Genomic DNA, 18,275 nt, shown 5'->3' with positions numbered 1-18,275 from the left:
TGCAACTTTAACTGTAAGAACAATTATAAAAAAATAAAGAATTAATTTTTGCAGCGGGAAAGATAGCTGTTCCACTGCAAGCAACTAGGACTAGGCCGGCTATTAGGATTGAAATGGAAAGACTTTAATTTTATTGAAGATAATATTCCAATGCAGAATTCAGTTAAGTTAAATATTAAAAAGAGAGAGAAAGAGATTAGCCAATATGATGATCTGAAGAAAACTCGCCTAAAAAAAAAAAAAAAAAAAAAAATGTGGAACCATTTAAAACTGGTAAGGGCTGGTTGAATAGATTTAAAATCCAGGGAGAAGCCGCAAGTGCAGATCAAGGAGCCGAAACTTTCAAAAAAGAACTTTTGTTAAAATTACTGAAGAGGGGTATTATGTGTTATACTTCTCAATAAGTTTTTAACATAGATGAAGCAGGACTTTTGTGGAAACGAATGCCTAAAAGAAGTTTCATATTGAAAGAAGAAAAAACATGCCAGGTTTCAAAGCGGTGAAGGATCGGTTGACTTTATTGTTGGTTTTAACGCTGCGGGGGATTAAAATTAATACCCCTTTTAGTTTATTTGGAAGAGGGCCAAAGTTCAACTCAAAATCCACACATTTTTCATGATTAAATTCATCAATTAAATTAAATTCATTATTTTAATTGGAATTTTAAATTTACTTTTGATACGCAAGTAGTTACCACATAATTATACATATGCAATGCAGAATATTTTATATGTGCAAATATTTGAATATTAAATATTTTGACCAACATTTGTGCATCTTCATTACTGTTTATTATTCATTAGGAAATATCCTATGGCACTGACCGCAGCTCATAAATACATATGTTACCTTATGGGAAAGCAGCGCTCGCTTAGCGCGGATTCACTTAGCGCTCTGTTTTTCCGGAACGAATGATCAGCGTTATGCGGGGGGTCACCTGTATTCTGGAATTACTTATCCAATTTTAAAAATATGCCAAGAGATGAATATGGCCGACAGTACCTTGTAAACCTTGTAGTAGTTAGAATTTAAAGAACCACACATTTCTAATTCATGCCATTTTATTAAACAATATCAATTGTGAATTGCCTTCCACATGACCTGAAACCACACGTACTATTGGTTGAATTACTAAGGTCTTTTTTTTTTTTATTTCGAAAGCATAATATAATTTTTCCTACATATCTTGTTTCACTTGTCAGTTATCACATATATCTCATCAATTGGCAGGATAAATTTTTTCTTCTCATGTGGAGGGCAATTCACACATACCACACACTATTGGTTGAATTACTAAGGTCTTTTTTTTATTTTATTTCAAAAGCATAATATAATTTTTCCTACATATCTTGTTTCACTTGTTAGTTATCACATATATTTCATCAATTGGCAGGATAAATTTTTTCTTCTCATTTTGGTATTTTTTTACATCAATTTCATGTTTGTGGAAATTAGTTATGATAGTATTCCTGTTACATAATATGCATCATTCTTTTGTCAAATAAAATATCTTCTGCATACGTATTTGGCATATGAAGTAGATATAAATGCTATATAATTATTGTGGATTACAGCAATTTCAGCCTTTGATTTAAGTGTTTGTTCTGCTGATGCACCCCAATCATTGAGAGAGAGAGCGAGAGAGAGAGCGAGAGAGAGAGAGAGAGAGAGAGAGAGAGAGAGAGAGAGAGAGAGAGAGAGAGACTCATTTGCCATGTAAATAAGACAAAGTAATATATAATTTTTAAGTTATATGAAAACCACTGTATATCGCATAAAATTAGTTTTATGATCTCTGCTATATAGGGAAATATACCTCCCTAACATTCAGTACATGAAATTAATTTGTTATTTTCTGAATCCACCTTGGGATTCTGTTTTCAGGTCTGTGTATAAATAGAGAAAGCATAAGTAGCTTGTTTAAAATTATGCAGTACTTAAATAAAATATCTAAGTATTGTATATATGACAAATGTATGGAGGAAATCTCTGTAAAATACTACCTCATGAACATGATTTACTGGCTAAATAAAATCAATGTTCAGAGCTGGTTTTCAATTCTAAATTCACTTGCCATTTGTAATGGATACATTTCCTAAAAGTATTAATGTCAGTAATTGCAAAGTGGTACATGAAAGCGAGCTTATACACTGCTAGCAAAAAAAAAAAAATTAATTAATTAATAAATAAAATAATCACTAACTTAATTGCCCTTCATTTCTAATATGTTGTCCAAATGTAAATTGGACAAAATATTAGTGTTTAAGTTAGTCATTTAAGTCAACCAATGCAATCCTATAATTTTTTTTTTTTTTTTGTTTGAACTGCCTACTTCCACACGTTAAGTCAAAATTTATTCCAGCAGTCCACAAGTAAGATACCTTATCTTTGTGAATAAAATAAAATTTAGAATAAAGACATGCTGGGATTCTTGATGAGAAAAGAGAGATTGACTTTGACTAGGACACGATGACAAATGAAGTTACTTTTTAAAGTCAAGGAAAGCCAAAACTGATAATAAGGTTATTAGAAGAGCTAAATTTTTTACCCTGAATCCCAAAAGTGGATTCAGAAACATCATCAGCAAATAATAAATTACTTTCATATCAATATTGAATATACTAAGCATGAAAAATTTAGTTTCTTGCATTATAGAGGTTGATAAACTAAATTATTTTGTTAATTTTATATGGAGCATAGTGTTTTTCATATAATTTAGGAATTTGGTAACCCACATGATGTCCACTCAGTATTCAGATTAAATATAGTTATTTATTGAACAATGTTGTTTAAGGTTGTTCAAGTTATTTAATATTAAGCTAACAGATTTATTAATTAAGAGTTATTAATTTCAAAAGGTGCCTTGTATTATTTTTAAGAAATACAGTGAATGATTTAAAAAAAAAAAAAACAGTACAATGGACAAAAAGTTTGGAATCAGCTAAAAAATAAAAATACTGAAACAGACAGGTTGTAATACTTCTGTTAGTATATAAAAATGTGATAGGATACCAATCTTAAACAGTGATCATATAACAAAAAGCTGAATCTTGGAAAGATTTTCTTTTCAAAGAAAGGAAAAGCTGAATGTTTTCAATATAATATCACAGGGCCATTCCCATTATTCTCTTTTTATCAATATACCGTTCTCAGATTTCTCAATACAGTTGCTTTACCTCATTGTCCCTAATTGTTTCTTTTGCCTATGTTCTTTTATTATCCAATTATCACAGTCATACTGTCTTTATAATTGGGTTGCTTTGAAATTAGGGTGATTATGTTAAGGAAAAATTATAAAAACACTCATATCATGAATTATAATTTGCTTCAACCCTATCTTCCATAATGCTGTAGTAGATTTGGTATTGTCACTTGTTTCAAAAACTCAAGGTTTAACTCCTGTTGGAGATGGGAAGAATTCTTAAGACTTCTTTGATTAGGACTGTATTTAGTTAACCTTGAATGCAGAATAGTGGATTTTTCTATTGCCAGTTACTCCGAGTTTTTCAACCTGCACAGCATGCAAATTGGCTTATGAATACATATTTGTACAGACATAATACGTGATAAACTTTATGAACTAGCATCCCATATGATACATTATAATTACAGTAGTTGATAACGAGAAAAACCATGTATCTTTATGTATGAACATTTATGCCTGATTAAGTGATTTAAATTATTGGTTTTTTAAAAATCAAAAAATCTTAGAAAACTACAAGTATTTACTTATATGGATACAAAAAGACTAAATTTGAAGCTATGCACATATGTAATTGTGGAATAGTTAAAATCCAAATCAAACTTGGAATGCTAAAATAAAATAAAATTTGGATGTCTAGCCAAAGTAAATAATACTGTACTTTATTAAGCAAATAATAAAGGTTTATTATTTACTTAATAAAAGCTTTTTAATTTTAAGCCTCAAAATGGTTTTGATAACTGCTTATAGATTTGAGAAAATCATTTAATTACATAATTACATTTAATTTCTCCTTCTCAGTAATTTATAGTATTTTTCATTTTAAAATAGCCCAGTTATTAAGACAACACAAACAGTAATTATCTGCTTACATAAACTACAGTAGTTAATTAAAATAGGGGAAGCCTTAGATAGCTTGGTTTTACACAATGAACTAAAAGTGAGGAAATAAAGTTCCATTTTGAAATTTTTTGAAATGCAAAAGATCAGACGATTGCAGAGTCCAGAAGCTTTCCAGTTAACATATTTTTTTATTATTTATAAATGCTGACAGTCTCAGCCACTGCAACTCTGCAGGTGTGTCATGTTGGTGTGATCTTGTTGGAATAATCTTCCTGATACTTATCCAATTGAAGAAGAACTTTTTTTTTTTTAAATATTTCGAAGAAATTGATATTTCATGGCTAGAATAGTGTTGCACCATTCACTGATTTAAAAAAAAAAAAAATTCATGTTAATTCTTGCTGCTACAGATCCTTGTGTTTAGTTTGTTAACAGGAGGTGAACCAAGCTTCATCAGTATCAGATGTGTGATCTTGTCCACTCTTATGTTTAGTCAGTCAGTTTGTGACCAACCCTTTTTTGATCCTCTATTAAAATGAAAAATATATGAAATACTGATTGCTTTCCGAACACTAAAGAAATACTTCTTTTGGGCTGTCTCCAACCCAGTTCTCAAACATACAATCATTCCTTCCTCTAAGAAAGTCATTATTCGTAACATATATTATAAATAAAGGAACGATAGTTGATAGTATGATTGCAATGAATAGTTTTGTTATTTCTTACATTCAGAATAATCTGTCCTTTGTATAAGTTTCTAAATTGTAATTGTTATTATTAGAGTTGATATTTGGGGATAACTTAAGCCATGTTTGGTAATATTTTATTGTGTGTACCTAAGTGTTTCAAAATTATATTATGACTGCTAAAGATTGATTATTAAGATGAAACATTATTATTATTTTTTTATCCTGTTACTTGTTTTCTAAACAATGTGCTCGTACTAGAGGAGCCTTTGGGCAAAACAGAAGGGAAAGGCGCATTATAGCCAAAGTAGCTTATGCGCCATCAAACCTCCATATCAACAACAACAACAACAACAACAACAGAAGGGGAACAATTTTGTTTGTTTGTTTTGCATTGATCAGTGAATTGTGTTGTTTATTTTCATTTACTAAGGATTAGGGTGCAGTTATACCACTATTGCTTTATTTATAATATGTTATGACTAACAGTTTGCTTACAGAAGGAGGGAGTATTTGGAAGGCAACAAACATTTCTTACTTTTTTTTTTTTCCTTTTCATTCAAATAACAATAAAGAGAATAGGCCACAAACTGGTCGATCAAAACAATGGGTAGATAATTTGGTGCAGTCTGCAGGATTCAGACCTGTGCGGGAACCAGAATCTCTATAGCTATTACTGAACATCAAAACAAAGGCCAATACAAGCCTTTGAATTGGCCTTTGGAAGTGTTTTTGATTTCGTAAAGGTGACTACAGTGGTCTCAGACAGTTTTTTTAAATTCTGTACAGTGGGACCAGCTGCGATGTTACCAAGAGCAAATTCTAAATAAGAAGCATTCAGGGAATTAAACATGGAAGCTACTAGTCTTTTCACACCGATTAAGAAATACTATTCAAGTTTTAGGCCTAAATGGATGTCAGATGAACTAATGAGACTTGTGGTAGAGAAGAAAAATGCATAGGATGCATATAAATTATCAAGTGACACAGAAGCCTATGGCAGATATATAAACTAGTCTATAATCAAATCACAAAGGAGGTTAGGCAAGTGAAGGCAGATTATGAGAAATCTTTGGCAAAGGATGCTAAAAAAACAGCAAGGACTTCTTTACTTATATAAAAACTAGAAGGAAGAGGATGAATCTGATTGGTCCACTTGATATTGATGGTTCGATTGTTGATGATCCTGCTCAGACGGCTGACAAACTGAATGAGTATTTTGCATCTACATTCACACATGAGGAATTCTTTAAGGAAGTGGAGGACAGAAGCTTATTAAACTCTTAACAGGGAGTTTAATGATTTTATAATAACAGAGAAAAGTGGAAGAGAAATTATTGAAGTTAAACTTAAGAAAGGCACCTGGGGTGGATAGAATCTATTCAGTTATATTAAAGGAGGTGGCAAAGGAAATAAGCAAACCCTTAGCCATAATTATGAGAGCATCCTTGGACTCAGGAGAAGTTCTCATGGACTGGAGATTTGCAAATATATCCCCAGTTCACAAAGGGGGGATTAAAGGGCGACACAAGTAATTACCAACCTGTTAGTTTAACTTCTGTTCTGGGTAAAGTAATGGAGTCATTGGTTAAAGAAGCATTGCAGGATCATCTAGACAAGACTGCAGTAATAATTCAGACACAGCATGGGTTTTTTAAAGGAAAGTCTTGTCTGACACAAATTTGTTTGGATACTATGAGGTTACAAAGGAACTGGATGCAAAAAATAATTTTGATATCATATACTTGGATTTCAGAAATGTTTTTGATAATGTTGCACATAGACGACTGCTGTACAAATTGGAGCAGTATGGTGTTAAGGGCAAGTTGCTACAATGGATAAAAGGATGGTTGAGTGGGAGAAGACAGAATGGTAATCAGTGGGCACTGCTCTTCGTGGACTAATGTCATTAGTGGTGTTCCCCAGGGTTCAGTATTGGGCCCACTATTGTTTTGTATATTTATGAATGATATTGAAGAAGGTATATATCAGGCTTAATGTCCAAGTATGCAGATAATACAAAGATTGGCAGGGTTGTTAATGGCACTAATGGCAGTCTGTCACTTCAACAGAATCTAGAAAAGTTGGGCAAATGGGCTGAGAAGTGGCAACTGAAATTTAACATTGACAAATGGAAAGTATTGCATATGGGTAGAAGTAATCTCAGAGAAATGTACCAGCTGTGTGGTATAACACTTAGGGTGATAGAAAATGAAAAAGACCTAGGATTAATTGGGCAGTCAGATATGAAGTTTTCTGAGCAGTGCATACAGGCTGTCAGAGCAGGTCTTGGGATATTGTTAATGATATACAGGAATTTTACTAGTAGGGAAAAGGAGGTGATTATCCCCTTGTATAAGGCAATGGTCAGGCTATGCCTTGAGTACTGCATACAGGTCTGGAGGCCTCATTTTAGGAAGGATGTAGAGTTGCTTGAGCAAGTACAGAGAAGGGCAGCAAGATTGATGAGGGGAATGAAGGGGGTTCTCTTACCAAGAAAGGCTTAAGTTCTGCAAATTTCAACATCTGGAGAATAGGCACCTTCGAGGTGATCTGATTGAGGTGTATAATGCCTCGAATGGTTGAGCAGGCATCAATTATGATGGGATTCTTCGTCTTGCTCAGATTACGAACCTGAAGGAGCATAAATTCAAATTAAGGAAAGACAATTATAGAATAGATGTGTGGAAATTCCCTTTTAGCCAACAGGTAGTTGATTGCTGGAACAAACTTCCATCTCTCGTGGAAATTGATAGTTTAAATAAATTCAACGAGGGACTGGACAAACTTTTAGAGGGAATGGATGTGTGCAATTTTGTTTTTTTTTTTTGGCTGATGTTACATAAGCTCATATGCTTGCTTTCTTGCATCACATGTCTCTACTACTACAGTATCCCAAAATGCAGTGCTACACAGCAGATGAATGCAGAAAATACAGACACATACCATGATTCTGATAAATTGGACTCTTCCCCCCACCCAAAAAAAGGGAAAAGATTCAGAAAGAAACATAAGACAACTAGGGAAAAATTCCATGGACTAACTAATTCAGTGGAACTGTGTAGGTGGGAGAGAGAATTACATGTGTTACTCAAAACATCTTTACATTCATTGAATGCTGTCAGCAACAAACTTAGTAAGCAGACAGATACACCTGCATATCCTGTAGGAAGCACTAGTTAGGTAAAATTTGATTAAGGGGTACCACTCTACAATTCATCCTGGTAAATTGCTGAGATGGTTATTTATACCCAGTCTATAATGTTGCACTATGAATGGCAACAAGTGAATTTTGCATCCATGTATAGACTTTATGCAGAAGCTAATGAATTGCCACTAAGCTTCAGACAACAATTACATATATAATTTTACACCTGAGCATCCCACCTGGACAATTTAACTCAAGATGGGAAATCACCTATCCAGATGTTTTCCCCATCTTAAAATCGCAGATAGATCGACCATTTGGACATTAGACTCCAAAAACTGATAGAAACATTTAACCTCCATAAGCAGTGTTTACACTTCAGAATTTGAAGCAGTACAATGTGTGACCACTTCCGTGATATCAGTAAGTATGATATATACTGACATTTTGAGTATTTTAGCAGTAGAGTTGGTAAGAATAAATTTTGAATGAATTTATCAAATAAAACTGAAAAATGACCTTCAAGTATAAGAAAACTGAGGAAAGAAGAGGTAGTCCTGGCAACAACACAGTCATGTAGACAGCACATGTAAAACTGCCTAGAATATGAAAATAATTTTCATTTGCAGCTCTGTAAAATACAGTTGACTATCACCAATAACGATCTCCTTGGCAATAGATCTAGTGTCACGAACATCTTCAATTTTATAAAGGCATTCAACTGTCATATACTGTAAGTACCATATAAGCAACAAAGAATTTCTATTTATTATTAGAAATGCACTAGAATTTATAGTAAAAACTGAAATGACAATCGGAGAGACACACACAATTTTAACAAAAATCATTTTAGTTATGAGCAAAACATAACTGACTTCTGGCTCACCTTTTTGCTGCTTCAATGTGCCGTGGAGGACTCTATTGATTTCTGGTAAAAAGCTAAAGCATTTGTGAGCTCCACTGAATAAGAGTGCCATTTTGGTCCTGCACTAATTCTGCATTACTGTATATCCCAAAGATGAAGAATTTGGTTGAGATTGGTGCTCTGTGCTGATGAATACAATTCTCTTTGAACTGCATGTTTAAAAGTGTTTCTTTTTAATGTGGAGTGTTACTGTGTTAGAATATGTAAAAGGCTGCTTCCATAAAATTGCCATGCACGGCAAATTGTACAAAACATCAATATAGGATGCAACATTCATGAATCTGTGCATTGCAACCTATGACACATAGTATAGACAGAGTGCATACCACAGAAATGATTACCAGATCTCCTTGCATCTTCACAGTTAAGACAATGTATCCAGGTAGTAATTCTCAAGGCATCCTTTATAAACAAACAAATTCATCAGGGAGTAAGAACGTGTAATGTGCCTCATAGTATTAGATTAATTTAGGTTCTTCCAACAGGATAATGAATGACCCAGGACTGTCAGTTACCATTGAATCTACGGTCTTGGTTCAGCATGCCTTGCATTGTGCTGCCAGTCAACAGAGCTGCAGCCCATACTCCAATTCATGTGGGCTGTAGCTTTTTCATGAAAATTCATAGCATACAGCCTATGCTTACACTTACACTTACAGTTTACACTTATTATGTAAACACATACAGGTTGTTTTGTAAAGTCTAATGGCAGGGGAAGGTAACCAGTTCTAAACAATTCTTGCAATTGTAAACTCATGTTCTGTAGAGTCTAATGGTAGGGCAAGTAACCAGTCAGTCTTAAGGTGCATTGGATCCTGTTCAGTCAATATTTTGAACCTATCTGGTGCAAAATACTGACTTAACAGGATCCAGTATATTTTCATATCTCATCACATACAGTTTCAGTAATCAGAGGGGTGTCCCATGATAATGTGTGCACGTGATAATGTGATAAAGTATCCACTGTGTGTGTGTGTGTGTGTGTGTACACACAGCGGATACTTTATTCAGCACACCTGCCTAATAATCAGTAGGATCCTCTTCAGTCCAGATTCATTGTGTGGCATCATTTGAACAAGGTATTGAGTATTGATAGCTTGACTCAGTTGCTTCCTGTAGTTGTTGCAAATTGGATAGTTGTAATCCCTATGCTGAAGAGCCCATTCTGCCTCATCCCACTACAGTAGGCTAAATACACTCATATTCCTGGAACCAGGAATATGAAAATATATTTCTTTACAGTTCTGGTCTCATGACTGGTACATTATTCTTTTGGAAGAACTTATTTGCAGATGAATACACTGCAGTCTTGAAAGGATGTGCCTAATCAGAAACAATATCCAGATAACCCGTGACATTAAAATGTTGTTCCATTGGTATCACTCCCTGTACAATTACATCACCACCACATTGCATTGTTTGATGCATGATAGAATTGGTCCATGGACTCATGCTGTTTTTGTCATATTCTGGCCTTCCCATCAGCGAAAAAAGCAGAAACCAGGACTCATCAGACTGAACAATTTTCCAATTGTCCACTGTGATGTGTTTGTGTTGCTGAGCCCACTGTAACTGTACCTTGTTTTTGCTGACAGAAGTGGAATCAGGTTTGGTCATCAGCTTCAATACCCCATCTGTGACAAGATGCAATGAGTTGCATGTTCTGAAATGCCTCTTTGATTATCACTGCTGTACTTGTGTTGCTATTTAACTGATTGTGGCTTTTCTGTTACTCTGTGCAAATCTTGTCAGCCTGTACTGGCTTCTTGCATCAACAATCTGTTTTTGTCCACAGGATCGCCGGGACAGGATTTTATTTGATTATTGGACCAATCTTTGATACACCGAAGACACAGTTGTATATGAAACCACAGCAGGGTTGGTTTCTGGGGGCCTCATCTGGCACTGACTACTATACCACATTCAAAATCACTTAAATCTTTAGTCACTTAGTCTTGCCCATTTTAATACAGAATTGCACACATACAGCATATCTACCCACCTTCTTTATTTCATGTGGTACAAACACATGATACTATTTTGTGAAAAGTGTAAGTGTACCTGTGAGTGTTTTTATGATTATCCTTGATTATTATTATATTACATTATATTATAATTACACTTTTATTTTAGTCTAATATTTTGAATTTATATTCTTACGTTATCTGTCAGATAAGTAACAATGATGTAAAATATTACATAGTTTAGGCTCTGGCAGCTCTAGTGTAATAGCAATATCATGCACTTGGCCATGTTAGATGTTATTTTGTTGCCTCTGTACATTTAATGAAAATTTAATTACCAATTTATCAAAAAATGCATTTTTTGTTCATTAACATGAACATTACTGATCAGGGGCTTTGAATGGATTCAGGCTCAGTGACGAAATTTATTTCATGCATATGTTTCTATTATTCTTATTTAGTTTTGCTCACATTATTACATTTTGTTCTAATATTTAACTTAATTATTAGACAGACAGTTTTGTATGCATGCAACTAATAAAAAGCCAGTTATTCCAAATATTCTTCACTCCTACTCTGTTCTACATTAAATTGGAGTAGGAAAACAAAGCCATACATATATGCATAATAAAATAAAAAATAAAACATTTATTTCAATCTTCACTTCAACATGCCACGAGGATAAAGGAATGATTACTTGAACATCATGCCGTTGTATCAGTTATCATCCCCACCCTCTGTCATGTGTTAATCAGTTTGAACTTCTGTTTAATTTGTAATTAGCCACAAATTTTACATTTAAAAGAAGTTAAAATTAAAACATCTGAGATAATTAGATCAATATGTAATTCATGGCTTAAAATTAAATTTAAATAATTATATTAATATAGGAAAGTTAATGTTACCATTAGATTACTTCTAAAGATAACACGAAGGTAACACAAATGTATACGGATGAAATAAATTTATTCATTGCATTTCAATATTAATCAGTAATAATGAGTAATTGAATAATGTGTGAATGCATTGAAACACATTATTTGCATTTTTCTCATTCACATTGGTAAGTAAATTTTCATTAAATGTACAAAGCATACATTTAACACAGGGGTCAACAAACTTTTTTCAAGACGGGCCGGATAACCGAGAGATTGACGAGCGCGGGCCGTATAATCATTTTGTTCAATATGTACAATTCAGTAAATACAACAAAAATGAAGACAGCGAATATATTTATTTACCAATACACAAAATATGCAAAAATAAAGAATATATATAGAAAAATAAAAATAACAAATATATTTATTTATCAAAAACTTATCAAGGAAGGCAACATTAGGAATAAGATAAGCAGAAAAGATTAATGTGATTTATGGAACTAGCGTTTAGCTTTTAAAATATCATCAATGTTTGCTTTTGAATTGCCAAGAGAATTGCCTTTAAATTACAAATAATAATTACAATATATTTTAGAAATTTTGATCATTTGTAGCACAGTGTAGGGCAGGGCGGGCCGGATGAACAGACTACGTGGGCCGGATCTGGCTCGCGGGGCCGTAGTTTGGTGACCCCTGATTTAACGTCTAATATGGTCATTAGGGCGTTAGAGCTAACAATATTTTATATTGTTTGGGCTCTGAAGAATAAAAACATAAATTATCAGAAACTAAAGTAAAGGCATAATCATAATATAGTTAATATATTATAATATATATAATAACTAAGGATAATTATAAATATAAGACACATGAATGGCATTAGCACTTCATTATTGCAATAATTTTACATTTCATATACATTAATAATGCTATAATATATATTAAAAGTCATAGAGGATCAGATATATATATATATATATATATATATATATATATATATATATATATATATATGTGCACATGAGAGAGAGGTTCCCAAACTGTTGAGACATGAGGACATTTAAAATGAAATATGCAGTACAGTAATGGTTTATTGTTTGCATGAGAACTTGAAGCATTCCCTCTCTCTTAGCATCTATTGCAAAAACAGAAAATCTTGTTTTCTAATGTGTGGTTTAAAAAAACAAAAAAAAAATATATATATATACCATTTCCAAAAACCCTAGCTCTTTCTCTCAAAACTATACTTCACTTAATGACATTTCATTATAACAGCACCTGAAAATTTCAACCAGTATCTGGTTTGAACATCTTATTGTCATTTTTAATCCTTTATTGCCAGAAAGAAAGTAAAATCTGGTTACAACAAACTTCATAATTTTTTATAAATAAATTCTGCTGCTTTTTTAATACACTTGTTGTAATAATTCCAGCTTTCTTTTGCATAAATATGAACTTTAAAATCCTTAATAAATAAAATGATGAAATACATGTAATACAAAAGTAAAAATATTATTTTCAAAGAGTGTTGTTTTGAAAGCATATTTTATATATAAAAATACTACCATATATTTGAAAATACAGTAGAATTGATAAAACTTATTTTTATATTTCACATTCGAAAATAATTCAAATTTTCGAATGTGAAATATAAAATTGGGCACAAAATTTAGCACAAAATAAATTTGTATTGAATTTTTTATCAAAACTATTTCATTCAAAATGAGACTTACAAAGCAATAATAAGAGAAATCAGCTGGGATATAGAAAAATTTTCATTAAAATGGTGTTCTTTGTAACGAGATTTTACTGTACATAAATTATAAGTAATATCTCTGAACTCCAAAGCACGGAGATTCAGATATTACAGGCTGTGTTCTCAGTTACAAAACTGAACATATTTATAAAGGCAAATCTGAAATTGCATATTATTAACCAAATACATCAATTCTAACAAAAGGCTGCCTGTATATTTATTTGCCATGTAAATAAATAACCTTTCACACTTCTTCTGCCAGTGAATTCATATGAATGGTAATAATGGTCTCACTTTCCAGAAGCATTGTTGGAAAGTTAACGCTGTGAAGCCATTCGGTTACGTTATACTTTAATATTTTTGAAAATGTGGCATATATAGTGGAAACAATGCGTGCTCTCTCTCTCTCTCTCTCTCTCTCTCTCTCTCACACACACACACACACACACACACACACACACACACACACACACACAGAGAACAGCTATATTTGTGTTGTATCAGTAAGAGACTTTCCTGAATATCCCAGTTGTACTAATTATCATATATTTTCTTAGAGTACTGATCCTGTAAATAACCATTAGGCTATAACTAGCCATAACCTGTTTGTTGTTTTTCATTGTCCATTATGTTAATATTACATGATTCCAAACTTCTTGTTTTAAGAATAATAGAAGTTTAATAAAGGGGAATTACTGTAATCTTCAGTATTGAAGAATATGATGACATTGTTTGTTTTTTAGGGGCTGAAATTGGTATGCATTCACTAGTGGATCTGTTACGTGCTCTAGGCTGCAAAATGATCTGTGTACGCAGTAATAAGACTGTTCTTTCGTTGCCTGCACCCATTTAAAGTATACTACAAGTATATGATAAAAACAAAGAAGAAGGTCATTTTTCACTATTGTATAGAACAATTGCACATATTGTTTTCATATTGTGTATTTAAAGATAGCTGATAACTTTCTGAGTACCAGGTGTGGTGAATGGCATGTAAGTAGATTTTTTAAATTTGTTCATTCTAGTATAAGTGAAGCTAAATGAAATTAAATTATTAGAGGAGAAAAAAATTAAGTAGACTACTTTGAATATATGTATATTTTTGGGGCAAAATATTACGTCCACAACTATTATGAAATTTATTATTTGAGTTGTACTACATAGGCTTAAAAATATATAAAACTATATTGCATACCATAATTTTTTATAGTAAAAGATATATGTTGGGATTTCCAAGACTAAATATTATAATGCATACAAAAATACTATATACTGAACCCTTTTTACCAGAAAATTAGATCACATTTTTCATACTATCTTCTGCAAAATTACACAAGTTCTGTTGCTGTTTTAAGATGGGCAAAATAAATAAGATAGTACTTATCCAAATATTACAGAAAAGAGGAATTATACATTTAAAATAAGTTAAAATTAAAATATCTGAGATAATTAGATTAATGTGTAATAAGTAATATGTAATTCATGGCTTAAAATTAAATTTAGGTAATTATATTAATATAGGAAAGTTAATGTTGCCATTAGATTACTTCTAAAGATAATAATAAGGTAACAGAAATGCATATGCTGCATGAAATAAATTTCATGCATGCATTATACATATTTTCACAATAATTTTTATAATATTGTTAGGTATTGTTACAAAAGTCATAACAAAAACAAGTGTGCCTATGTTTTAAAAATGTTTACTTTGTGCTTATTTATAATTGGTAATATTAGATCATACAGTATGGTATCACCTTTAAATGGTTGCCAATCACTCTACCATACCAACCTAGAGGTAATTACAGATGAAAATTTTTGAAAGCCTTTTTTTTTATGAACTGTTTGAATTTTTTAGCCTATTTCACTATGTGATTGGATTTTTTTTATTCATTTATTTCTTTTTCTTTTTCTCTCCTGTGTCATAGTGTATAGCATGTGCAATATGAAACTACCAGAAAGTATTGTTATTAATTCTTTGCAGTGAATGTTTATTATGTATTTATCAGACATTTATTGCCTTTAAATACTGAACAAAACTCATTTCACCTACAAAGCAAAAAAAAAAAAAAAAAAACTGCATGTTGATGCATATGTGCATAAAGGGACTTTTAATCCACTTGGATGAAATTTCACTAGACTTTCAGAATCATGTTTTTTCCAATTTGACAAGAAAAACTGGATATTTTTGTTCAACAATGTACACCAGCATCTCACCAATTCATCCATAGTGAGAAGAAAGTCTAGAAATGTCTCACCCAGTCTGTATTGACTCAATCCTGTAATTTTTGAATTCACTTCATTAAAGTTGTAAGTAAAACCCAGCAGCAAATGTGTTAAATAATTCAGGATTTCAGAGAATAAAAAGACACTTTTTAGCAAGACAGGTAAAATATATAATAAATGAACACACTCTGTAATTAAACTAGTACATATTGAAACAATATCATAAACACCAAGATCCAGTTTTTATATTCATAAATTGTATGTGTTAAAATACAGTAAGCATCTAGTTTATGAGCATTCACTCTTAAAAACAAGAAGTTTTGACACCACAAATTCAATTTCAGAAACTCTAAAAGATCTGATCTTTTGAAATTAAAATAAATGAGGATAACGTACTTTCAACATTTGTGTAGTTAACTTGTATTGTGCTTACGTATACAGTGCAAATTAACTACACAAATGTTGAAAGTATGTTATCCTCATTCATATTAGTTTCAAACTAAAGTTACAGTACAATACAATGCAGTTTTCTTTTGTAAATGTACTGTAGCCACTATGATATTTTCTTCATTTCCTTGTTAATCTAGCATTGGGGTTTGCTTGAAGTTTGTGAGCCCAAGAGCATGAAATTTCTTGAGGCCACAGATAGTAATAATAATATATTCGTTATTTTTTAACATCACACATACAGTTATTTTAGTGTAAGGATGGGGACTTGGATTCCATTTGTCACATTGTTCCACTAGCTCTGTCTAGCACATTAAATGCATTTGATGTTATTTATTTGGTACAGTGTGCAGTTATTACAACTGCACATTACAAATTAATATTGCATATTACAAATGCAATATTAAATACAGTACAAAAACTAAATTGTCACAATCTTGTAGTCGGGCTGTTGTCAGATATCAGAATGGAACCTTATTGTCACTTGTACCACCTTATCTTTTGTGATGCAAATCTACTGCATTTTCTTTTAATGTATTGTATATAGAAAATAAAGCATAATAGATGCATTAAATAAATAAATAATACATCACCCTTGATGGGACAAAGATGCAAAAAAGTTTGGCCTATATCCTCCACATAATATGTATAGGAAAATGAGCCCTGATTTACAAATATTCAGTTAAAGAACTACTTCTCAGGAAGTTCATAATTGGGAGATAACTGTAGTCACCTGGAAATGATGAGGAAATGTATAAAATCAGATGTTTCTGTGTGAGTATTCCCATCATTTTTAGCTACTTATATAATTATAAAAAGTTCCTCAGTTTATTTGCTACTTTATTGTTATTATAAAATATAGTATCATTTTATCATTATAAAATACAGAGTAAAAGCCAAATTTAATTTTGTTTTCATTTTATATTTCAGTTGAACATGGCACAGTATATCCACTGAATTTTTCATTCATTTGTTCCTGAATTATTGATCTCCAAAGAAAATTTCAAATAAACAAGGATATTTTGTGGTTTTGAGAATCTGTGATATTTTGACAATATTTCTAAGTGTAATTAGAATATTCCTTGATTGTTTGTATAGAATTTTTTTTCATCCACCCCCTTCCCCTTATATAATTTAAAGTAAATAGCTCATTCACTCAAATTTAACATTTATGACTCCCATTTCTGAGCCATTGTGGGATTAAACAGAAATTTTTTTTATTTATTTTATTGTCACTTTCATTATCTTATAGTGGTGCTAAAAGTCAGTAATTTTGAAATTTTATCTTTTAAATAATACAATAAAAGTCATGATTGCAAATATGTTTTCTGTCAAGAGTACTTAGAGATAATGATTATTTAATAATTATTTAAGCATTTAATTAAATTGCTGAATTATTATTGCACAGAGTAAAAATAAGCTGTAATTTTTATTGAATTGATTATTTTTATAATAGAATTATATTTCTAATAATTTATTTTTGCATACTTAGCTTTTATGAAAAATTGAGTGGGAGTAATAGAATAAGTCTGTTTTTGCTTCTAGTATTTTTTTCTCTGTTATTTGTATTGCCTTTAAATAATGCCTCTAATGTTGTTAGTTGACCTTTGTGAACTAATGTAAAGTGATATGACTCAATTTGATTAAATGTCCTTAAAATAACTGGACAGCTATACTTTTTTTTTCTTTAAAGTCACAAATAACAGTACCTGTCATCAGTAGTATTTTTATATATAAAATTAACAATTATAATTTTATATATAAAACTGAAACGCTTGAAGTCTTTTTGTTCATTCTATTTGCCTATACACAGATTGAACTATAAATGTGTAAAATTATCAAATAACATAAAATCTAAAATACTTATGTCCTATATTTGCATTTCACTGAATCTAAACTATATAACTGTTGTACAAGTGGTTCTTATTCATCCTTTTTATACATACCTGTAATCAGGGCTGATATTCAAAATATTTAACAACTGGTTCAGTAATATATGTACATACAAGAAATCTCCCTTTTATTCTCTAAATAAACTTAACTATATGTATTATAAAACTGCTGTCAAATTGACATTAGTTGTAGTGTAAATCATTCATCAAATCATTCTAATAATTTCCAAATTATTTGTTGATTTTTAGAAATTTATGGTCTTGTTTTTCATGGCTGTCACTAGCTAAATGACCCACCCCTTCTGTCT

The 18,275-nt window shown here is 31.5% G+C and overlaps 1 protein-coding gene across 2 annotated transcripts in view; it reads left to right on the top strand.

Annotated features, from left to right (window-relative positions):
• The window catches only part of Nmnat (nicotinamide mononucleotide adenylyltransferase), a 117,807-nt gene extending 100,619 nt beyond the window's left edge, over positions 1-17,188 (top strand). For both annotated transcript variants that reach the window (XM_090385560.1, XM_090385559.1), the window contains 2 exons: positions 14,146-14,395; positions 17,006-17,188. In XM_090385560.1, the coding sequence (XP_090241686.1) occupies positions 14,146-14,152 (7 nt within the window). In that variant the 3' untranslated portion in view covers positions 14,153-14,395; positions 17,006-17,188. The remainder of the gene's footprint in view (positions 1-14,145; positions 14,396-17,005) is intronic.
• Positions 17,189-18,275: the final 1,087 nt, after the last annotated feature.

Source organism: Mastigoproctus giganteus, chromosome 11 (assembly GCF_048544385.1).
Source record: "Mastigoproctus giganteus isolate SK-2022 chromosome 11, ASM4854438v1, whole genome shotgun sequence".
NCBI lineage: Eukaryota > Metazoa > Arthropoda > Arachnida > Uropygi > Thelyphonidae > Mastigoproctus > Mastigoproctus giganteus.
The sequence above is the reverse complement of the archived record's forward strand: the minus strand, read 5'-3'. Positions and strand labels throughout refer to the sequence as shown.